Source organism: Rattus norvegicus, chromosome 6 (genome assembly GCF_036323735.1).
Source record: "Rattus norvegicus strain BN/NHsdMcwi chromosome 6, GRCr8, whole genome shotgun sequence".
NCBI classification, from domain to species: Eukaryota; Metazoa; Chordata; class Mammalia; order Rodentia; family Muridae; genus Rattus; species Rattus norvegicus.
In genome coordinates this window covers 53971926-53990609 of record NC_086024.1, presented here as the reverse complement: position 1 = coordinate 53990609, position 18684 = coordinate 53971926, and the positions used below count along the sequence as shown (strand labels likewise).

Sequence of the window (18684 nt, the reverse complement as noted above, 5' to 3'; positions counted from 1 at the left end):
AGATGGCCTTGTCGGACATCAGTGGGAAAAGAGTCCCTTGGTGCTATGAAGGCTCGATGCCACAGTATTGGGGAATGCCAGGGCAGGGAGGTGGGAGTGGTTGAGTCGGGTTGCTATCCCACAGTCAAAGCTCTGACCCATAATTCTTCCTGTCTGAAAGAAATGCAGGGATGGAAATGGAGAAGAGTCTGAGGAAAAGAAGGTCCAGCGACAGGCCGAAAGTGGGATCCAGCTCAAGGAGAGGCCCCAAGACCTCACATCATTACTGAGACTATGGGGTGTTCACAAAAAGGGACCTATCATGACCGTCCTCCAAAAGACCCAAGCAGCTGAAAGAGTCAGATGCAGATATGTGCACCTAACCAATGAACAAAAGCTGCTGACCCCTCTGGTTGAATTAGGGAAAAGCTAGTGGAAGCTGAGGAGGAGGACAACCCTGTAGGAAGACCAGAAATTGAAATTAACATGAACTCCTGAGATCTCTCAGATACTGAATCACCAACCAGGCAGCACACACCGGCCGAGATGTGGCCCCCAACACATGTACAGCAGAGGACTCCTGGGCCTGGGTTCAGTCAGAGAAGATGCACCTACCCTCAAGAGACTGGAGGCCCCAGGAAGTTTAGAGGTCTGGTGGGGTGGGAGGGGTGGGGACATCCTGTGGAGACACGGGCAGGGGAGCCCGAGGGGGAGGCGGAGGGGATGGGATGCGGAACAGTTGGGCGGGGGGGATTGCACTGGGAGGGGAATAAAATCTGGAGTGTATAAATAAATAAATAATTTAATAAAAACAAAACAAAAATCCACCACCACTTAATGATAAAACTCTTAGATCAGTGATACCAGGGATATATCTAAGCAGAACAAAGGCAAGAAACAGCAAGTCAATAGCCATCATCAAATTACATGGAGAACAACTTAAAGCAATTCCACAAAAAACCAGGGATAAGGCAAGGCTGCCCACTCCCTCAATATCTACTCAATATAGTACTTGAAGTTTCAAGTAGAACCAAAAGGCAACTAAAGGAGATCCAGGGAATACAAACTGGGAAAGGAGGAAGTCAAAGTATCCCTACTGACAAATGATATGATAGTATATATAAACAACCCCCAAAATTCTACCACGGAACTCCTACAGCTGATTAACAACTTCAGCAAAGTAGCTAGGCATAAAATTAGCTAAAAAAAATCAATACCCCTCCTATATACAACGATACACAGGCTGAGAACAAAAATCAAGAAAACAACATCCTTCACAACAGCAACAAATAATATAAAATACCTTGGTGTAACCTAGCAATTTAAAGACCAGTATGACATGATTTTCAAGTCTTGAAATAATTCAGAGAAGATATCAGAATATGGAAAGATCTCGCATGCTCATGAATCACTAGGATTAACATAGCAAAACTGGTCATCTTACCAAAAGCAATCTACAGATTCAACACAAGTCCAATCAAAATTCCAACACAATTCTTTACAGACCTTGAAAGAATACTCATAAACAAAACCAAAAAAAGAAAAAGGAAAGGAAAAAGAAGAAAAAGCCCCCAGATAGCTGAAAACACACTGTACAATAAAAGACCATCCAGAGGAATCACCATCCCTGATTTCAAGTTTTACCATAGAGCAATAGTAATAAAAACTGCATGCTATTCATATACAAATAGACAGATTCATCAATAGAATTGAACAAAGCCATACACATTGGACACTTGATTTTTCACAAAGAAAACAAAATTATACAACGGTAAAAAAGAATGGTGCTGGTCTAACTGGATGTAGGCAAGTAGAAGCATACAAATAAATACATATTTGCCAACCTGCACAAAACCCAAGCCCAAGTGCATCAAAGATTTCAACATAAAGCCGGATACAGTGAACCTCACAGAAGAGAAAGTACAGAATAGCTTTGAACTCATAGGTTCAGGGGACAACTTCCTGAACAGAGCACCAATAGCCCAGGCTATTAATAAATGGGCCCTCATGAAACCAAAAAGCTCTATAAGGCAAAGGACACTGTTAACTGGACAAAGTGCCAGCCTTTGGAATGGAAAGTATTTTTACCAACTCCACACCTGATTGAAGACTAATGTCCAAAATATATAAATAACTCAAGAAACCAGATAGCAAAAAAAACAAAAACAAAAACAAAAAAACACCCAAATAATTCAATTAAAAGTAGAGTACAGACCTAAACAGAATTATCAACAGAAGAATCTCAAATGGCTGAGAAACAAAGAAATGTCCAACATCCTTAGCTATCAGAGAAATACAAATAAAAACAACTCTGATACTCCATCTCATGCCTGTCAGAATGGGTAAGATAAAAACACAAGTGGCAGCTCGCGCTGGCAAGGTTGTGGGACAAGGGGAACACTCCTCCTTTGCTAGTGGAAGCATAAACTTATACAGCCACTTTGAAAATCAATATGGCAGTTCCCTTGAAAACTGGGAATTGATCTGCTCCAAGACCCAGCTATACTTTCTTCGGCATATTCCCAAAGTACACTCCACACTACCACAAAGACACTTCTCAACTATGCTCATAGCAGCTTTATTTGTAATAGCCAGAAGCTGGAAACAATCTAGATATTCTCCACCTGAAGAGTGGATAAAGAAAATGTGGTGCATTTACACATTGGACTATTACTCAGCTGCAAAAAAACAACATCATCATGAAATTTGCAGCAAAGTGGGTGGAATTAGAAAAGCTCATCCTGAGTGAGGTAATCTAAACCCAGAAAGAGAAACATGGTATATACCCACTTATAAGTGGATCATTAACCTTAAAGTAAAGGATAACCATGCTACGATCCACAGAGGCAGAGAGGCTAGGTAACAAGGAGAACTCAAGAGGAAAGGGTGGAGGGGATGCATGAATGTCACTGTAAAGGGGAGCTAGAATAGACATCTCAGGTGGCTGGGGGTTGGAGGACTCATGATTGGAGAAAGGGGATGGGAACAGGAGGGATCAGGTGGCAGAAGGAAAGAGGGAGAGAGTACTGGGAAAGGCAACTGAAATCAGGAGAGGAGGCATTTCTGGGACAAGCTAGAAATCTAAGATAACAGAAACTGCCAGGAATCTATGAGGGTGAGCTAAGACTCCTAGCAATGGGGATATGGAGCCTGAACTGGTCATCTCCTGTAACTAGGTAAGACTTCCAATGGAGGGATTAGAACACCAATCCAGCCACAAAACCTTTAACCTACAATTTGTCCTGCCTACAAGATGTGCTGGGGTAAATACGGCACAGAACATGAGGAAGTGGCCAACTGGTCCATCTTGAGACCCATGCCATGAGAGGTAATCCACCCAACACTACTTGGAAGGACATGACCCAGAAGTTGGATAGCCCAGAGACCTAGGACCTAGGCTAGAACCAATCATGACTGGCAAAAAAGGAAAAAAAAAAGTCAATGAAATGATTCTAATGATATTCTGCTATATTCATAGATTGATGCCTAGCATAACGGTCATCAGAGAGGCTTCATCCAGCAACTGATGGGAAGAGAGGCAGAGACCCACAGCCAAACACTAGGAGGAGCTTGGGGAATCCTGTGGAGGAGGGAGAGGAATGATTGTAGGAGCCAGAAGAGTCCAGGATACCACAAGAAACCCTACAGAATCTACTAACCTGGGCTCACAGGTGCTCACAGAAGCTGACACAAGCTTACGGAGACTGAACTGCAAACCAGGGAGCCTACATAAGACTGGCCAAGGCCCTCTACACATACCTAATAGTTGTGTAGCTTGGTCTTCTTGTGGGACTCCTAATAGTGGGAGCAGAGGTTATCTCTCACTCTGTTGCCTGCCTGCCTTTGGGACCCTTTCCTCCTACTGGACTGGCACGCCCAGCCTTAATAAAAGAGGGAGTTTCCTAGACTCATGCAACTTGGTATATTTGAGATTGAGATCCATGGAGCCCTGCCCTTTGCTGAGGAAAGGGAGGAGAACGGATGGGATGGGTCGAGGGGGAAGGAGAGGTTGAAGGGAGGAACTGGAAGGAGAGGAGGGAGGGGAAACTACGGTGGGTTGTAAAAGTAAGTTTAAAAAAAAGAAGCAGCAGATGTGATTACCTACCTGAAGCCTTGCCAGCTGTGCAGTACGGGCTACTATTTTATTGTATGGCTCAACAATTTTTGATTTCATCCTAAGACCAAAAAAGTAAACAAGAGTGAGAATAAAATCAATTTCAAAGCATCAGTGAGAGACTGGAGATGGCTCAGTGTCTAAGAATGTTTGCTGTATAAGGATGAAGATCTGACTTCAGAACCCAGCATCTATATAAAATGCTGGGATGGCTATGCTTAAACCTGTATCCTCATGCCACACAAAGGGAAGACAGGAGGATTGCTAGGGCTAGCTGACCAGCATCCTCACTCCAAGTTTGAGAGCCTCGTTCTCAAGGGAATAGGTAGAGAGTGATACAGGACATCTGACATCGACCTTTGACCTCTATGCACACACCCACACACATATACTCCAGGTGCCACATGCACACTTATATACTACATTCAAACACAAATAATCTTAAAACACATACATACATACATACATACATACATACATACATACATACATACATACAGATAGATAGATATAGATATACATACACACATATATATATAATGGCTAGAAATAGTTTTATCTTATACATTTATAAAGTCAACAATAGTACCTATCAACAGCACCCTGTAAAGCTCCAATTCTCGTCTGCATCATCTGAAGAACACCTAGGAAAGACAACAACTCTTATAGGCTTTATGAATTTGCAAGATTTACACTGGACCAAAAAAAAAAAAATCAAGCACAAAAATTTACATAAATATAATCTTAATGTTTTTCTATCATTGAGGCAAGCAATCAATATAACTTCCATGTTCAGTTATAAAAGCGGACAACTAGCCTCTACCCTCCAATCTCTGATACCCACCCAGCCCATGACAGAAGCCCGACAGGAAACTAGGTATGCCTACTCCCTGCCTACAGATTCCTCCTTTGCACGGTGAAGAAGCTTCAGAACTAGACAGTGCTGAGGGCTGCACAAGATGGAAATGCACTGGGCACTGCTCAATTAGACTCTTGATGCTTGTTTACATTTTAAACTGTATGGAAAATTAATGTTAGACATATTTGCTACAATTATTTTTTTTAAACCATTAGGTGACATTTAAAAGTTCAAATTGAATTCTTGCTTGGAACCCTTCCTTCCATAGTACCCTCTTCGCTCCTGTGTTAAAGCTACAGCCCAGCTCGTGTCCTTGAGGCCGTGGAATCCAGGCCTCCCACTGTCCCTCTAGTCAATGTCTCTCTCAAGCCTTCACTTCGGTCACCTTTTCACCTACATCCTTTCAAGGACTTCTTTCAATGCCAACGTTGAAATGCTACCTTTTCCATGAAAATGGACTTAACTTACATATACATATATAAAGGGGGTGAAAAGATCGTCATTGTATCTTCCTATGTAGACACACAACCTCCAGCCCTAAATCCTCTCCTGTCAAATGGACTATGTCAAAGGTGATTTCCACAACGTCCCACACCTGCCGGGTCATAATCCTGTGCAATCTGCCCCATCCCAATAACTCACATCCAGCTTAGCAGGCCAACTTCAAAGAACCACTGTGGTGCCTTTTCTCAGCCCTTCGACACCTTGATGAATCCTCTCAGGTCTGCTTCAGTTTTACTCCCATCAACTGTTTTTCTATCCACCATACTAACTGAAGGCACCACCAACCTCACTACCCTACCGGTGCTGTCGCCTGTAGAGCCAGCAGGGAAAACTACTTACAATGCTAACCTTGCCATACAACACTCTGATTTGAACTCTATAATGGTTTACTCCTGCATTCAAAATAAAATTAGAGCAAATTCTTCTGTCATTCTCTCCCTCGTTCACTACAGTCATTCACAGAAGTCATGAGGCCTTGCTTCTAACCCTGAGACACACCAAGTTAATTTCTGCTCCACTGTTCCTAAGTTGTCAACAGTTTCTCTCCATCTTCACAGGGCAGTTCCTTCTTACCCTTCAGATTTCAGCTCAAAATACTATCTTTTCAGAAAGACTTCTCTGACCATTAAAAGTAACAGGGTTCCCCACCCCCTATAATTATTTTACTTAATGGGTTTTCTTTGTAGGAGTTTAAAATGTCTGATTTTCTATTTGTACATTTTTTAATTAACTTCACTATCTGAAATAAACATTGTTTCCTAAGGACAGTGGTTTTTGTCTATTACTTATATATACCCAGCATCAAACAAGTACTCAATTGTCCTTTAATTAACTAAATGAACTACTGAATTTATTCCCCTTTAAAATGGGTCAAATAACTATACCTCTAAACTACTTACAAAATTTTTTCAAATATAGGGGGAAAGATGATGAAGTTATGATTAATGATTAAATTTTCTTAGTATACTTTTCAGCATCTCAAAAAACATTCTAAACATGCTGTTCAAAAAAACAAAAAAAAACAAAACAAAAAAAAACATTCTAATTGAGTGTTTTGAAATACATCCTATGCTAGTGTGTGTGTGTGTGTGTGTGTGTGTGTGTGTGTGTGTGTGTGTGTGTGTAGATATATGCATAAATGGGCATAGATATAAGGGCTTCACAATGAAGGGGTTAAACCCAGGGTGTCACACATTAGATAATCTGTTTACCACTGAACCAGTCCTAGTTTACCTATTTACCATTACCAGTGCTAATGGTGTTTTCAATACTGTAACCATTAAAAAGAATTGAGAGGGTGATGGCCCTTCCCTGGGGCCTCAACTCTCTACAAGATTAGGTATTTCCTCTCTCACTGAAGCCAGATAAGGTAGCTGTCTGCTACATATGTGCGAGGGGCCTTGGACCAGTCCATGTATGCTCTTCAGTTGGTGGCTTAGTCTCTGAGAGCTCCTAGGGGTCCGAGTTAAGTTGACTCTGTTGGTCTTCCTATGGGGTTGCCACCCCGTTCAGTTCCTTCAGTCCGTCTCCTAACTCTTCTATAGAGTCCCTGACCTCAGTACAATGGTTGGCTGTATTTGCATCTGTCTCAGTCAGCTGTTGGTAGACCATGCTAGGCTCCTGTCTGCAAGCACATCATAGCATCACATTACATGGAGCTCGGGAGTCTTGTGGAAGAGTCGGGGTGGGGAGGGGGTGGAGTGGGAATTATGGAACTGGAAGGGGATAGGGACTCTACAAGAAGATCAGCAGAGTAAACTAACCTTCAGCCTTGGGTGGCTCTCAGAAACTGAGCCACCAATGAAAAAGGAAGCATGGACTTGACCTAGGTCCCCCACATATATGGAACAGATGTACAGTCTGGTCTTCGTGTGGGTCCCCAGCAACTAGAGCTGGGGTGGAGTGAGGGGCTATCCATGACTTTGTTGCCTGCCTGTTCACCCAACTGGGCTGTCTTGTCTGGCCTCAGTGCCTAGTCCTGCAGTGACTTGATGTGCCAGTGTGGATTGATACCCAGGGGAGCCTCCCCATTCTCAGAGTTGATAGAGAGTGGGGAAGGGAGATGGGCTGTGTGAGGGGCAGACCAGCAAGAGGCAAGGGCTGCAATCTAGATATAAAATGAATGAATGAAAAAATAAATTAAATAAATAAGTAAATAAATAAATAGAAAAAAATTAATTCTGAGAAAAGGACTAAAGAGATAGCTCAGCCTTTAAAGGCTAAGACTCACAATCAGAAGAAAAGTATCCTGGGAAAAGCAAGCACTTTATAAAAATATACACATAGGAAAGCCATAATGAGCCTGAGTGTGATAGCCCACTCCTTGAATCCCAGCACTCTGGAGACAGAGGCAAGTGGATCTCTGTGAGTTTGAAGTAAGCTCAGTCTACACAATGAGTTTCTGGGCAGCCTCAAAAAATTAATGAGATTAAAAAAATTTAAATGATTAAAAACATAATGAGAAGTATTCTATTATAATGACAAGCCTAATCAATGTACTATGTCATTTCACAAGTCAAAACTATACTATTTATTTTCAAAACTACCATTAAAATATTACTGTTCTTAGAAACTCATAAAAAAATTAAGAGATTAAAATGTAATTTCCAACATTAGACCAGTACTTAAGGACTCTTAACTTCTTCAAGAATGTAGCACAGGTTTTCAAATTAACAATCAAACTATCATTTCCCTAAATACTAAATTCTTTCATAAGGTGCTTTATAAACCAGAGTTTCTGAAGTAAGCCCTTTTTTATTTTTTTTTTGACACAATAAGAAATACTGTTAGAGTATCACATCAACATCATCATTTAACTTTCTCTGGATGTATGATTAATAGTAGTTATCCAAACACAAGTGTCTTGGTTGGTTTTGTCAGTCTGACACGAGCTAGAGTTATGTGGGAAGAGCTGAATGTGCCTTCATGCTGGCTGTATGAAGTCTGAAGGGCATTTTCTTGATTAATGCTTAGTGATCTCTGTCCACAGTGGATGGCACCATTCCTTGACAGGTGGTCCTGAGGTGTATAAGAAAGCAAATGGAGTGAGGCATGGAGAACAAGGCAAGCAGCTGAAACACAGTAACAGAACAGCACTCCTCCATGGCTCCTGCCTCAGAACCTGCCTGAGTTCCTGTCCATCAGTGTCAGAGAGGGAATTGAGAATTCTTAGCTGAAATAAACCCTTCTTCTCAAATTACTTTTGGTCATGGTCTTTTTTTTTTTTTTTTGGTATAGAATAGGGTTTATTGGGGGCATGGAGAAGGGAAGTAGAAACTGAAAAAGGCAAAGAAAGAAAGAGAAAGGGGGCGCAAGGACTACAAGTGGGCCATGAGTACATGGAGAGGGGGATAGGGAGAGAGGAGACAGGGGAAGGAGGGGAGGAGAGCAAGAGAAGAGCGCAAGAGCTGGCCATGGTCTTTTATCACAGGGATAGAAAGCTTAACTGAGACAGCAAGAGCTGGTCATGGTTTTTTATCACAGGAATAGAGAGCCTAACTGAGACAGCAAGCGATAATGAAAAACATAGTAGAAACATCTCATACTTATGGAATTTATCAGGAAAAATGCAAAGTTCATAAATCATTTAGTCAAACACGAGTCACGATGTGTTATTTGTCTACTATACTCCCACTGCTAAGAATATCAAAGAAAGAAAAAAATACATAAAAATTCATACCCACTTCCACTGCCTATTCTAAGAAGGCTCATTTTTTTGACTGTTTTAATTAACTAAGCTTATAGCAAGCCTACTTTAGCCATTTCCTCAATCATTTAACCCTTAACACAATACCACTTGGGCACACACTAGTACTTCTGTGGCACACATAGGAAAACTGAAGCACAGCAAAGGTAACTTTTTCAAGCAGGGATCTGAACAGGTAAGAAGTTTTAAGTGTTCCTGGAACATAGCCAGCCACTTGTCTGTTTTCACATTACCTGTTGGTTGCTTTACATATTTCTGGAAGAGATCGGTGTCTACAGCACAGTCTGTATGGCCAACAAAATCTAAAAGTACGTTCTAGCCAGCCCTCAAGCCCAAAAAGCCTGTGGGTCCCTGACCTGGCCCCAGCTAAGTGAGAGATAGTGAGACTATACCTTCCAAAGATTCAATCCCAGTTGCTTGTGCCAGTAAATCTTCATGTCTTGCAACAACCTGAAAAATTAAGAATGAAAAATCAGCATTTGCTCTGACTATTTTGTCACCACAGGGTAGAATCCAAGATCTTCCTTGGTATATAAAGGGAAGAGATACTATACATACAAATGCATATGCACATGCAAGTCATGAGATTTGTTTGAGATGGGTTATGGCAAAAGCACGTACTGTAAAAGTTCAGGTCAGAGCAAAAAGATACAGTGCTAACCCTGCCTCAGTATCTCTGGGGTGTAACAAAGTAATATATCACAGCCTAGGTAACATACAAACAAGAGACTCATTATCACAGTTCTGAAGGCTAAAAGTCCAAGGTCAAGTATTAACAAACTCAGTATCCATTCATCACCAGTGACGATGTCCTGATATGGAGGAAGGAGGAACAATCTCCTTGGAGTTCTGCTACCTCTCCGACTATCACACTGGGAGTTGTTTCAGTATATGAACATAGGAATATATGAGGTTGTAGCTTATTTGGGGAAGTACATGTCTGGTATACATGAGGTCCTGGGTTCAATCCCCAGCAGTAAAAAAAAAAATCAAGTTGCAACATATGATCTAGGAAAATGCAAACTTGGGTCATAGCAGACTCTCCACTTCCCTAACTACATTAAGTAGAATTGTGCAAACTATGATAAAGCCATTGCTTTCCTCTGCTTGCCCTTTGAAGAACACTTTTGGAATTAAGCTTGTCTTTGTTCTTGGACTTCATTCAGCATCATCAAACCTATATCCTAGAAACTAAAGCTCTCAGCAGCTATCTAACGCCAGATAGCTCCCTGTGTCAACTTCCCTGTGTCACAAAAAGCCCTTTTCCCTTTGGAAGATTGACATTTTGGCGGAAATTAGGGGAATGTGGATAGATAAAACCCAAAGGGGGAGGCATGGAAAGAGCACATGTAAGAAATTCCTTGGTACATTAAGAAATCATGCAATGAGGCTAAAGAATTGGTTCAGATGTTGTTCTTACAGAAGACCCAGGTTCAATTCCCAGCATCCATATAGAGGCTAACAACTGTTTGTAACTCCAGGTCCATGGACACCAACACCTTCTTCAGGCCTCCACAGATACTAGGCACATAAATGGTACACATACATACAAAGCATGCACACACATAAAATGAAGATAAATAAAATAAAAAGAAATCATGCAAATACTCGTAATACTGTAGAAATCCTAATGTATTGTTTTTTAACAAAATCTCAATTGTTCGGTTTACCAATGAAGACTCAGGAGCCAAATGCTGGGGTAAAAAACTGCTGGTTCAGAGAAAGCACTCTGCTAAGCAGAAAAAACATTTAGCTGACCTTGCCCCTCAGCCAATGTCCCACCAAGAATCTCCTCTCCCACACTGTCTCAAATAACCTCCTTCAAACTCAGTCTCTCCCTTCTACTTCCTGTCCATGTCTCTATCATTCATCCTCCTGATTCCCTCTGACTTTGTTTTTTTTTTCTTAATAATCCTACATTCACTTCCTGTCAGCTGGTTGCTTGCTCTGCCTCTTGACCCATGGTTGACTTTATTTAATCTGAGCTACACCATAATTCCTAAAAAAAAAAAAAAAAACACACTCTTGGGGTTCGCCGTGTGACAGCCAACACCAATAATGATTCTGCATCCTCTCAAGAGTAGGAAGCTCTCCCCCTAGCCTGTGTACTAAAGTTCCTCCTCAGCAAAGACCCACTCACGGGTTCCTTCTCTTTGGCCTCTTCTGGAAAACACTGTCACTCCATAGCATTCAATAGCCTTCATTTTATATCATTTTAAATATAAAACTTGTTCTCTCTTCCCATCACAACCACCTCATACAAGCATAACCTTTTCTTTGTCTCTTATCTTCAAAGGCTCACTTATTTTAATACTTGGTCCAACCCTGTTGGTAGAGCTGTTTGGGAAAGAGGTGTGGTCTTGTTTGAGGAGGTTTGTCACTGGGGGTAGGCTCTGAGGTTTCTAAAGCCACACAATTCCCAGCTAGCCCCTCCCTGCCTGATGCCTGTACAGCAGACGTAAGCTCTAAGCTACTGCAGCACCAGCCTGCCTGTTGCCATGCTCCCTGCCATAGTGGGCATGGGCTCTCACCCTCTGAAACCACGACCCCCAGGTTCAATCATCTCTATTATAACCTCTGGGGGGCTTTGTTTCGGCAGTAGAAAAGTTGCCATCACAAGACTAAATTTTCTCCAGATTATTTATATGGTCATCAGTGAATGCATCTCAACAAGAATAATTTTCTTTTAATTTTCTATTCTCCTTTATTTTTTGTGATAATTTGGGAAGTCTGAAAAGCTAAAATTTACCCCTTTCATATACTTCCTTGCTGCCAATCAGATGACTTTTCAATAGATGCAGAAGATAAAAGAAAGGTAAAAGCTACCTTCCTATTTGTTTCAGCTAGTGAGCAGTGACCTAAGATGTACAGACAGCGGAGGAAACCGTACTGACTGTCCAGTGTTTAGTCACAGCATCTAGCATCAAACTCTTAGCAGTGACACAGGAGACAGCACTCTGTCCTACAGCTATGCTGCTTTCTTCAGCTCAACAGCTTTCTGTTCACCTACAACTCCACAAACAACCACTTGTTAGGGCCTCTCTCTCAATACCTACCGTCAAGTCTAGTTCCTATGTTAAGGCCTAATGGATGACAAGTAATGAGTCTTTTGGAGTTTAATCATGTCACTGATGTTTCCATTATTTTAATCACATTCTTTCATTCTTTTATTTGATGAGCATTATCCAAATTTTGCTTCTAAAAAATTGTAACAGGTTCAGCTCTCACACTAGAACTCAGAGACTTTGACCTCACTTATCTATAAATAGACAGACTGACAGATCGGCAGATAGATAAAATTTGTCCTTCTAAGGAGTGTTAATTTTAAATTCTCATCAATTCCTACAACTGAGGTACTGCATGAAAGAAGAAAAATACCAAGTGTAAAAGGGAGACAAAATCTTGAGAGCCTCTTGAAAAACCTATCCCCTGAAACTCTATGCAGAATTTAAGCATAACTTCCCCTGTACCTGCAAAACACCTGTACCATTCTATGTAAAAACAGGCTTCATTTGGCAGTTACTCCTGTCTTTATCTATCACTAATCCCAGAGTCTATGAAGAACCAAGGAATGTGTTTTCATTTCTCTATCTGATAGCCTAAGACAAAGGCTGACATTAACTGTCTTCTAAATATTTGTGTTCTAAACGAGTAATGAGAATTTTAAGGTTGAAGTGACCTTAAAAGTCACCACAATTCTTCTAAGTTAATTTTTCACTAAGAAAGAAACTAAGCACAAAACGTTAAATGAGAGAGTCTCATGCTATAACAGATCTGGACTTAACTGTAAAGAGTTCACTTATTTACAAATCTGTTCGTTCATCTAAGTGTTTCTTCAATAACTATTCAGAAAAAAAGCAATATAGACTCTCTTTTACTCTCTTGCTCTCTCCTCTTGCCCCTGCTCCCCCTCTCTCCCCATTTTCCTCCCCCTCTCTCCATGTCCTCATGGCTAGCTGGCCCCTACTCCTCTGTCTCTCTGTCTCTGTCTCTGTCTCTGTCTCTGTCTCTGTCTCTGTCTCTCTCTCTCTCTCTCTCCCTCCTTCCCTTCCTCCTTTCTCCCTCCCTCCCCCCCCTGCCTTTCTCTGTCCTACTGCCCTCTCTCAACCCCTCTCCCCATGTCCTGAGTAAACTCTATTCTATACGTTAAGAAAAAGCAATATAGAAGTATATTGGGACTGGGATTAAACTCAGTCGGCAGGGTGCTGGCCCGGCATGTGTAAGTGGCTATGCTCAATCCCCAGTGCTACAACAAAGAAGCCAACAAAGAAGTAGGTCATAGAGCAATCCCACAAAAGTCACCCATTACAAAAGGAGAGGCCTTTAAGTTTATCTACTGCAATTTCTCCTTAGTCACCTCAAGGACAGTATTTCTTAAAGACAGAAAGTGATAAGAAAGTCAATTATAACTGCACACTTAAGGTTGGCCTCATCTCCTAATGTTTATATGTGCTCTACTTATTACAACACTTACCCTCTTTCTATAATTTCAGCAAATATTACATTTTATATTTAATAAAATGGAAACACTGACCGTGCCACATCCCGATTTTCCTTATTCAAACTTTTATACTACTACAACTCCATTTTCTGTTATCATTATCAAAGGTATCCTATTTTCCCTTCCTGAAAACATTTACTTTAAAAACATTCAGGTAATAAACAGAAAGAATAAATGATTCCAGAAAGGTAAGTCAACTTGTTTTCAACTAATAAAAAGTAGCTCACAGAAAACTTGCAAAGATGTAATTAAGAGATGCTGGAAATGAACATTTAGTTTTAACAATGATGTGGTGACAAAAATGACAAACTGTCACCTGCAGCTGAAGAACCGTTTTGTCCCAGAAGACTATGTTACCTGTAGGTGTAGCTCTTTATCCAGCTGACTGATCCCTTGGGCAAGCTTTGCCAGTTGCTCAGCAATTACAGCTTGATGAATAGATTGTGAAGTGTACGTTTTTACATCAAAGTCTTCACTCAAAAATTCACTGTAGCAGTCTAGAAAAAAAACAAAGGGAAGCTCATCAACTCTGTGACACTGGGTATCAAACAGCAGGTCAGTTCTGGTCATTATTAGCATGTTTTGAGACCTACGCACTAGGCAATGTTGTAGATGCTTCCTAGAACATTGGACATGAACTGGAGCAGGTTGCAGAAGAACAGAAATGATAATACTCACAAGAGTGTACTATGCTCCAGTTACTGGCTCCTTCAATCCCCACAGTCCTGATGTGTGGGAAAACTATCACTTCCCCCATGTCAGGGGTGCAAATCAGGCATGCACTGTTTCCAATGTCACTGTCTGGAATTCTAGTACAGAAAGCATAGCTGCTGTGGCCAGGCTCTGAACCACTCGGCTATGTTTGTTTAGTTTTGTTTTGTATTGGGTTTGATTTGGGTCTGGTTTGAGTTGAGTTGAGTTGAGGGTTGGGGTTGGGCTAGGGTTGGGATAGGTTGGGGTTTTCAAGACATGGTTTCTCTATATAGCCCTGGCTGTCCTGGAACTCAAAACCAGGATAGCCTTGAACTCAAAGATCCACTGCCTCTGCCTCCTAAGTGCTGGCATTAAAGCTGTGTTTCCAAATGCTTACTTTTAAAGGGATTCACAAGGAGGAAAAACACTGAATAAAAGATTAAAATTGCAAGTATCAACTCTAACCTTTTTTCCAAGAAAATAAGATTATTGTTTGAACAATGCTTAAGAAAAACTGAGTACTGATAGCATGTCTTACCTCAGGTATGTCTAAATCAGTGCATAAATAGTTATAGATTTTGTAACAGGAATCTAAATTTTTAATGAATTTTTATCTAAATATGAATCTAAATTTTGAATAGAAATAGGCAAACACTAACTTATAGATAGTATTGAATAGAGAAGATGTGTTCAAATATAATGGAAAAAGAAATCATGATGTATCTTTTCTAAAATATATATATAAGGAATCCATAAATCCTTGAATAAAAAGATGAGAAAAATGAAATGCTAGAAAAAAGATACACAGAACCTGCTTAAAGCTGGAGCTATACACTCCTAACCATATATTGACCTTGCATATACTCATTACAATACATGTACCACCAAGGGAAGACATTTATTTTAATGCCATCTCTCTAGAGCCTGAACAAGGTCAGACAATGGCAGGTACTCAATCCTGATCAAATGAATTAATCTGTCATCTAAAAGTATCACAGTGCTAAGAGCAAAACAGTCTTAACTAGTCTCATATTCAAACTATTCTTAAGCTAAAGTAATAAAATATTACTACTTTGACCCTATTCTGAATATTACATATTCTTCCAGTTTGCCAAGTTTTTCTCAGAATTAAGAATTCTCCCAGAAAATATAAGTCGCTTCACTCAGGTTAACCAACAGCAAATGCCAAAATGACATACTTTGACAAGGGTAATAATAAGTCTAGTAAAAAAAAGACAACAGAATTATGCATTAGGCAGAAAATGTAAAAGAAAGACAGATGAAATTTCAAAGGAGGGCTGGAGGGCAGGTTGATAAAAGGCCTGTAAGACATGCAAAATATTCAACATGTATGCTACTTAGCGTGTTCTAAAGCCAAACAAGGGCAGTTTGAGTTCTACAACAATGATTCTAAATCCCTGAAAAGGAATCTGTTACACAGCAATATGCTTGAGTTAGTATCTAGTAGCTTTTAACAGCCAACTGTGACATTTTCAGGAATTCTCTGAGCCAGCTGGCTGTGGGTTTGGATGCCTTTCAACCATCCATGGTAGGGGTATTTACACCACGGAATGCACAAATACTAACAAAAGCAGGCCTTGTCTTATTTTCCAAGAAAGCTGGTTTACCAACACATCTTCCCATGGAGAAGAATCAGAGGGCAGAAAAGCCCAGTACTGTGCTAACACCCAAGTAACAGAATGAAGGTACAGGTAGGACAGTGTCACTGAGGAATGTCAACCAAGTGATGTACTTGGCCAATATCTGAACATGATAATGAGTAGAACTTGATAGGTTAATGTTTCGATAATTAATGGACTGTTCTTTATCTGATATAAGGAATTCAGTTTTGCATGAAGTATACAAAGATGAGAAACAAAGCCCTGCCTCCAAGGGCCTGGCACAGAGAGTCTGCACTCATCTAACAAACTACCAACCGTGAGGAGCAATACAATCAGAAAAGAGACTCAAGAATAGGAAGAAACTTGTTTAATGTTTAATTAAATGTTTCATGTTTTCATAGAATATGTACCAGTTGTTCATGTTGTTCACTACCAAGATGGGAATTCCAGTGCCTGGCTAAAAATATAGTTCTATAATTCAGAAGAGAAGGATGAATTTGTCTTAGTTTGTTTTTCTGTTGTAATAAAAACAATGACCCTTGTAGAAGAAAAAGTTTATTTTAGCTTACAGGTTCTAGTCTATCGGTAGGAAAGCAAAGGTATTATGAGATCTAAAGTTATGTTTTATGTTTAAATTATTGTGCCTAAGAGTTTCATAAAACATAAGTGCCTCTAACCTGTAAACCCTTTGCCCAAGGACGGAAACTTCCTGAGAAACTTCTTGGAGACAGCTGTTCATATACGACAAGACTTAAGTTTTAGCTCTCCTAAACAAGTTTGTTTGACTCAACTGCACCAGATGTATTTGATCACCTGTAGCCAGGAGCTAAATAGGCAGGAAATATGGCCGAATGTATGCTTGCCCCTGATAGTACCTGGTCAAAAATGTTGTCTTATGAGTTTGCCTCTATAAGCCTCTGCAAAATGTGACTCATTGACATTTTCTGGGAACCCCAGAATAGACCTGACCAGAGTGCATCATCCTAGCCAGTATTTAATTAAAGCTTGCTTTATTTGGACAATCATGAATTTGGTTTTTTTCTCTTTAAGATTCTCAGGTTTAACAGCAGAAACTCCAAAGAACTTCAGGGCAGGAACTGAGGCAGAAACCATGGAGGCTTTATCAGCTACCTTTCTTATTTAATGCTCACCACCCAGAGTGGGCTGGACCCTCCTGCATCAACTAGCAATTAGGAAAATGCCCCACAACCAGAGGCAAGATACTCAGAGTCCCACCTGGCACATGACCCGCCTTCCCTGGGAGCTTTTACCATGTGCATGTATGTGGTGAAGAGATGGGAGAACAAGAGAAGCAGAACAGTTTGAGCACTCTGAAGAGAAGCAGAACTGGAAGCATGAGGGAGGTGGGGAACAGCCTGATGTGAATAGCCTAGGCTGCCACCTAAGGATATGGGGAAGTCTTAGTTTGTGCTGCTGCTAAGGGCATGTCTAGGTTTGTGGCCATACGACAGCAGGGGTCTGTGTCAATGTCCATGCCCATGCTACCACCAAAAGCCAGGTGCACATCCCTAGTCTGGGCTGCCGCTTGGGACCACATTGATCCAAGGGCTGAGCAGAGCTAGCCCAGACCCTCACTGGCTACAGCAGTTAGGAGGACAGACCCCACACCTCACCTGGGCAGCACAACAAAGCTGGCTTTGGTGAGCAGTAAGAGAAGAGCTGGCCCCACTCTTTGGCAGCTACAGCACGGGGTTAGCTGACCTAGACAATGCTAAGAGCTCGCCCCAACTCAACTACCATCCAGGCCCAGATGCAGGGCTTTGTGTTGGCCCACACCAACATCGATAAACTGCTGGAGCTTATGAAGGGCCAGTCTGCTGGATCTCCATGACACAGGGCAACAACAGGATATCCAAGAGGAGTCCTAGTTAGGATCCAGAATAGAGTGTAGCAGAAGCCAGAGGCCCCAAACCAGACCAATGACTCCTTGCAATGATTATCTGCACGTGAAGAAGTGGACAAAAGGGTATTCTGTGGGACATATTGCAGCTTTCACAGCAAGATTCTTTGGGGGAGGGGAGGAGATTGTAAGGGTGGAGGGCAGATACAAAGAGATGGGGAAATGTATGGGACTGGGGTATATAATGTGAAGTTCACAAAGAATAAACAAAATATTCAAAGAAAATATATAGATCTGCTCAATCTAGACGCGCAGTTTGTATTCATATTAACTGAGTGGTGTTCTCTTTGCATGGGCCCCAAGGGTAGGGAGGGCAGTAAGAGGGAAGCAACTTCTCACTAAAGTTCTCCCTTCCCAGCTTACTCCACTCCGTGTCAATGACCAAACAGAGATTAGATGATTTAGAAACATATTCTACAATGAAAAACAAAAGTGAATACAAGGCTTAGAACTCAGAAAGACACCAAAACCCGAGGGCGTTGGGTAAAGAAAATACTGAGTGCTTAAGAGAAAAAGAAGCCAGAAAGAATGACTAAATCAAAAGAAATAAAAGTTTAAAGGAAGTGGTAACTACAATCTCCCAAAGATGCTACAATTGACTATCAGATTGTTCAATGGTTGATATTCCAGAATAAATCACATAATTTTTCTCTTTTGTGATATTTTTATGAGAGAAAAATCAGAAACTGTTCACAAATTTTCAAATTCTGCATCTGTTCACTGAGCCTATCAATCCTATCCTATCCTCAACATAGGGAACTGGTTACTGAACAAAATGTTCATAT

General features: G+C 40.9%; 1 protein-coding gene across 2 annotated transcripts in view; it reads right to left on the bottom strand.

Moving 5' to 3' along the window:
- The window catches only part of Cog5 (component of oligomeric golgi complex 5), a 297903-nt gene that overhangs the window by 277260 nt on the left and 1959 nt on the right, over nt 1-18684 (bottom strand). For both annotated transcript variants that reach the window (XM_039078121.2, NM_001398787.1), the window contains exons 2-5: nt 14021-14160; nt 9555-9612; nt 4683-4737; nt 4085-4154 (exon numbers count right to left, since the gene is read on the bottom strand). In XM_039078121.2, coding sequence (XP_038934049.1) covers nt 4085-4154; nt 4683-4737; nt 9555-9612; nt 14021-14160 — 323 coding nt within the window. The remainder of the gene's footprint in view (nt 1-4084; nt 4155-4682; nt 4738-9554; nt 9613-14020; nt 14161-18684) is intronic.